The sequence below is a fragment of the Myotis davidii genome, unplaced genomic scaffold (genome assembly GCF_000327345.1).
Source record: "Myotis davidii unplaced genomic scaffold, ASM32734v1 scaffold1934, whole genome shotgun sequence".
NCBI lineage: Eukaryota > Metazoa > Chordata > Mammalia > Chiroptera > Vespertilionidae > Myotis > Myotis davidii.
In genome coordinates, this window is record NW_006285716.1 from 9,348 (window position 1) to 15,670 (window position 6,323).

At 47.1% G+C, this 6,323-nt stretch overlaps 1 protein-coding gene across 1 annotated transcript; it reads right to left on the reverse strand.

Moving 5' to 3' along the window:
- Positions 1–475: 475 nt before the first annotated feature.
- Positions 476–1,477, reverse strand: LOC102773776 (melanoma-associated antigen B2). The gene has a single exon (XM_006756423.1). The coding sequence runs from the start codon at positions 1,475–1,477 to the stop codon at positions 476–478; it is 1,002 nt and encodes a 333-aa protein (XP_006756486.1).
- Between the last annotated feature and the right edge of the window lie 4,846 nt (positions 1,478–6,323).

Genomic DNA, 6,323 nt, shown 5'->3' on the forward strand with positions numbered 1-6,323 from the left:
CACCTGAAACTAATATAATATTGTTTGCTAACTGTAACTGAAAATATTTTAAAACAGAAGCAGACACGTTTTACTCTACCTGTCATCTATCTATCTTCTATCTACTGTTCCCCACTATTTTGGTGCAAAGTTCTTTCATATCTCAGAAGAAATTCCTATTCTAAAGCCATGTTATCCTGTTCTGGATCACAAAAGAGATCAAAGAATTCCCAATTTGTAATTCGAAAACAAAATTCTTACTCCTAACCTAATGACCAGCAAGAAATGTGTGATGCATGTCATACATAAACTTATAGGCTTATATTCTAGTGCTAAATAAACATTCTGCCTAAAAGAATACCATTTGAAAACACAGAACATAGGAAAGCCACACAAAGATAAGCCAACAAGATATTTTGCACATTAAGAAACTGCTTCACAGGCCTTTCCAACCAAAAAGTTGGAAAGACTCCACCCCGAGTTGACTCAGGTGAAGTTAGAGGCTGGATTTGGCCCTGGAGTGCCCACTGGCCTTGGGAGGAGGGGCAGCCCTGGGTGAAGCCTGGGCTCTGGCTTGGGCTCTCTCATCCTCTTCTTTCAAAGCCTTTTCCAAATGGGGTGCCAAGACTGTGTGGATGTTACTATTGAGCAGGGAGAAAGACTCCAGGACTTGCATCTCGCTGGTCTCAGCGTGGGCTCTAGGACCCCACAGGAACTCATAGCGTGGAGGATCACTGTTGGGCACCGGCTGGTACACCAGGTATTTTTCCTGCACCAAATCTTGGGTGATAAGCTTCCTGGGCTCCCCAAACACTAAGTGACTCTTTCCATCATAGACACTCATCTTATTCAGGAATTCCCAGATCATCTCCTCAGTGGCGCTGTTGCCATTCAAGGAGATGACACCCAGGACAGGCATCAGAATCCCTTTGTTAGGAAATCTGAAGCCGCTGCTCAGACTCTCATCTTCACTGTCGACAAGGGTGTAGCAATTACCGTTGGGCTTCACTTCTTTCACTTGCAGGCCAAACAACCGATCCATGCGCTCAGAGGCTCTCCTGAGGATCTCAGGGAAGTCCTTCCTGAACCACTTGTGGATGACCTTCAGCATGTCTCCCTTTTTAACGGGCTGGTTCTTCTTATGTTGATACAGCCGGTACCGAACCAACAAATTTGCCTTCTGAGATAGAAGATCTTGGCCAGAACTCTCAGTGGCAGTTGAGGCCTGGGGGGATTTTTTACTTTTCTGAACCTGGCCTTTGGCTTTTACAGCAGATCTTTCACAGGAGGCACCTGCAGTGGCACTGGGGGTGGCTGGGGCTCTCGGAGGTGCCTGGAGAGGGCCAGCACCAGCATCCCCTAAAACAGAAGAGGAGGAGCAAATGGCCTCTCCTTCCTCTCCTGCAGCGGCCTGAGCACTCTTATCACCTTGTTTCTCAGCTCTGTTTTGGTGGCGTTTCTTCTGAGCACGCAGCTTGCTCTTACGACCACGAGGCATGATGGCTGTTGTTCAGTTCAGCAGACAGTAGTGAGCCAAGGGACAGCTGGTTTGAGCACCTGAGGGACGGAGAAAGAGATGATGTGAGCACCTTCAACAGGTAGCTTCCCCCTTGGCTTTTTCAAAGCCTGCCGGGTGCTATGTGGCATCCCACACGGTTCCTGTTCTCTTGGTCAATCTGTTTAAATCCTGAAACACCAATTACAAGGAATATATGCACCCTTATGTTCACAGCAGCTCTATTTACAATAGGTAAGTTCTGGAAATGGCCCAAGTGTCCATCAGTAGATATGTGGATAACAAAGCTCTGGTACATTTCCATAATGGAATGCTACGCAGCTGGAAGAGAGAAGGATGTCTCACCCTTTGGGACAGCATGAAAGGACATGGAGACTATTATGCCAAGCGAAGTAAGACAGTCAGAGAAAGACTATCACATGATCTCACTGATATGTGAAATCTAATGAACAAAATAAACTCATGAACAAAATAGACGTAGACACATATAAGCATGAGACATTTTGAGGAATCCCAGAGGGAAGGATGCAGGCAGTGAGGGTGGGGAGAGATTAAGTAAAGAACTCATATGGACACAGACAATAGTGAGGAGAAGGCCTTGGGGATGGGTTGGAGCAGGGTGGAGAGGGTCAATGGGGTAAATAAAGTGGGACATCTGTAACACTTAACAATAAAAATATATGTATTTTAAAAGGAATACCACAGTGGAATCACAGAACCTTTAGAGCAGTGGCTCTCAACCTTATTTTGGCCACGCCGCACCTACGCATCTCTAAAATCCTGATGCCCCCCACCCCCCTGCACTGTTACATATAATTCTTATTATTCAAAATGTGACTCCTATTCACATGGAGGAAGCCTAAAAGTCTGTTAACTTGGTCTACACAAGCTTCCAAAGAACATGGCATCCATGAAAGAGAAAAATAAGCAAAGAACATGTGGCATCCATAAGAGAAAAATAAGAGAACAAAAGGACAGGTGAAGTACCAAGGAATAAGTCACTAAGAAATTGTTAAAAAATAATAATATGAAGAGTTATGCCGAAACCGGTTTGGCTCAGTGGATAGAACGTCGGCCTGCGGACTGAAAGGTCCCAGGTTCGATTCCGGTCAAGGGCATGTACCTGGGTTGCGGGCACATCCCCGGTGGGGGATGTGCAGGAGGCAGCTGATCGATGTTTCTCTCTCATCGATGTTTCTAACTCTCTCTCTCTCTCCCTTCCTCTCTGTAAAAAATCAATAAATATATTAAAAAAATATGAAGAGTTATGACAAAATAGCAAATAAAGTTTCAAAAGATATCATTGAGAACTGAAATGCATAAAGATGTCACAATATATATTTAAATGCTATATATGATGCCCCTATAACCATAAGAAATGCAAAATCACTGTTAATAACTCATTCTCCAATTTCCCCCCTTAAAATTCAAATTACCCCCCATGTGGGGCATATGGCCCACTTTGGGAACTACTGCCTGAGAGTGAGGCTCACGTTACATCCACCCAGCCTTGCCTTGCCTTTACTCAGGTGACAATAGGCGACTTAAGTGTGGATCCCTTTCTTCTGGGATGTGGGATCCTCTGGATTCACCTTCAGTGTTATCATGCCAACTCTGGGCAGAGCCTGGGTGCCCTCCCCTCTGCTACTCTGATGTGAACATCTCAATGGTCCCTGGGATTCAGGAGAAAAGGTACTGGAAGGGACCCTCAGTCCACCTCCCTATCAGGGGACACGCAGAGCTGAGAGCTTAGTGGGGTCCTTTGTGTCCTGAGTTCATTTGGATCACCAGCTTTCCGCCAAGCTCCTTGTAAGGCTTCACACCACTCCCCGTTGGCTGATTTGTGGCGGACCTTTAGATTAAGGATCACACCTTTCTTAGACCTGATTTAAAGAAGTGAGGGGAGCCCACCCAGCGTGGCTCAGTGGTTGAACATCGACCTATGAACCAGGAGGATGCTGTTCGAATCCCCGTCAGGGCACAGGCCTGGAAAGCAGGCTCAATCCCCAGTGTGGGGCATGCAGGAGGCAGCCAGTGAATGATTCTCTCTCATCCTTGATCTCTCTCTCTCTCTCTCTCTCTCTCTCTCTCTCTCTCTCTCTCTTTTCCTCCCTCTCCCCTTCCTCTCTGAAATCAATAAAAATATATTTTAAAAAAGAAGAAGCATCCATCTGCCTTCTTTGCCATTACCTGTGCAAAGCAGTTTCCAGCATGCTGGATGAAGCCCGGTTGCCATTGAAAGAGAAAAAGAACACCTGGGGACCCCATGACCCTGTCCCTACAGGAATAACATGAATAGTAAAATTGGACTACAAGTAGAAAACTCCTCCCAGTAGCAGCCAACCTATGTGAGTCTCAATAAGAGGAAATAAAGATCACCTTGTCTGACCAAAAGTGTTCTCCCAAGAGTGGGGGCTGGGGAAAACAATTTGAGCTTCTAGGATAGGTGGTTCTACACAGGATCCCCATCTGAGGTGGAAATTGCACTCATGCTGAGGTCAGCATGTCTCCATCTTTTTGCCTGGGGTAGCGCCCATCTAACGAAGGCCCTCACTTACCTGCTACCCCTGAGTGAGGACTGATGACACTCCTGCCTGACAACTATTCTTGAGGAGTGATAAAGAGGACCCTCTTTTGCTGTTGTTTGTTTTGTGAATCTACATTGGACGATAGTTTTTCCATTGATTTTTTAGAGAGTGGAAGGAGGGAGGGAAGGAGAGAGAGAGAGAGAGAGAGAGAGAGAGAGAGAGAGAGAGAAGAGCAAAACAGTTTGGTTGCTTCCTGCATGAACCAAACTGGGCAAGGGATCCACCTTCCACCTGAGATTGATTCCAGGCCTCGCCTGGGCTGGCCGAACATCTAACGTGGAGGCACACTGGCTAAGGCAGGGAGGATTCCTTGTGGCCCATGCCCACAGTCCTCAACGGTCTGTCCCTGAAACCTGGCACAACACGAATTTAACACGAGGGAGGGGTCGTGCATGAAAATCGAGAGGGTGTGGACCCAACATGAAGTAAGGGCCCAGGCACAATGACAGAGAGTGCACATCGACATAAGGCACTGGACCTGGACGGTCCACCAGGTAAAGAACGTGGGGATCCCACAACCACAGACACACAGGGTGGCCCCGTGATGCCCCAGACACTGGTCGATCCTCCCAAGTGCACAACTTCGAAGCCTCCTCCTGCCACATGGACCCAGCCTCTCGGACCTGGCCCCACCACCGTGGAGACCACAGGTGACCCTCACACCACAGGGAAGCTGCCCAGCTTTCTCCAGCCATCCATCCATTCATCTGCCTGGTCTGACTTGGACAGGGGTTCGCATCCTGGGTAGAACACCCCCTGAGGACAAGCCGGGCCCTGACCATGCCTGCACAAGCATGCCTGTCGTCTGCGAATTCCAGAGGGGAGTGGACAGAGAGAAAATGCACATGTGCACGCATGTAATGCAGCAGTCCCCGCGATGGATGTTGGCCCAGGCTGGCCGGATCCTCCCTCAACTTGGAGGGGGTCACACAGATCATGGTAGGCAAGACACAGCTGCATCATCATTCGGCCCTTCAAAGCCAGTGCAAGAAGGGCCCAAGTGCCCAAACAGAGGCGGCTACGGGTCCCAGAGAGGAAAGCAGTCAGTACTAAGAATGAAAAGCATAGAATTTTTAATTAGCCTCTAAAAAGAGTAAAAGAGTCAGGGAGGAGGGGGGGAATATGGGGGAGAAGAGAAGAACTTTATAAAGGAGTCAGTAGAGAACTGAATTAAAGAAGGAAAGAGGATGTATGAGTGAATTGTAGGATCTATAATGAAAGTCAAGTATAGTTGTGTACTGCGAACAGATTTTAAAAGTAGGAGTCAGAAAAGAAAAAAGATAAATGATAGTGAATGATTAGGCAGGTAGATAGATAGATATTAAAACAGTGGACGTAAGTATAGAAGGATGTATGGGAAAGGTAGGATGAGAGAGAAAGAGGAAGGGAAGAAAAGTTTTAAAGGGGAGCCAGTACTACTTAAAAGGAGAATGGGAAGGAGGAAGAAATGGGGGGAGGAAGCAAAGCAGGTCCAAGGAAGGAAGTAAAGAAAAAAATAAGGTGGGAAGGAAGGGAAAGGGGACATTAAGGTGGGAAGGAAGGAGAGGGGGAGGGAGGGCAGAGGTAAAGATAAAGGAAAGAAGGAATGTGGGGAGGGAGGGAGGGTAGAAGAAAGATGGGAAGAAGGATAATGGAACAGAAGTAGGAAATAAGGAGGAAAAAAAGTTTATAAATGATGAGTCAGTAAGAAAAAGTGTTACATAAAGGAGAGAGAAAAATGTTGTGAGAGGGAGAAGCCAATAAGGAAGTCAAATACAATTGTGTGTGAAGGGGATAAGATTTAAAAAAAAAAAAGTTAGTAGGGGTGACCATGCCGGCAGGGGAGGGCAGTTAGGGGTGACCAGGCCAGCAGGGGAAGGAAGTTAGGGGTGACTAGGTTGGCCGGGGAGGGCAGTTAGGGGGATCAGGCCAGCAGGCAGAGTGGTTAGGAAAGGCAGGCCGTTGAGCGGTTAGGAGCCAGAGGTCCTGGATTGTGAGTGGGATTCCAACTTCCAGTTTAGGCCCAATCCCTGGACATCCCCTGAGGGCTTCCAGATTGGAGAGGGTACAGGTTGGGCTGAGGGCCCACCCCCTCCCCATGCACAAATTTCATGCACCAGGCCTCTAGAATAATAATAAAGTAATAATTTTGAGCTACTTTTACCTGATGTAATTAACAATGTTCTATTTGGTTCATAAAAAAATGTTTGGAAGTTTTGTTGCATTTTCCATGCTCTGGAATGACTTGTGTGACACAATAA

Excerpts from the sequence above, each read along its gene's own strand:
- LOC102773776 (XM_006756423.1), bottom strand. The coding sequence starts at position 1,477 with ATGCCTCGTGGTCGTAAGAGCAAGCTGCGTGCTCAGAAGAAACGCCAC.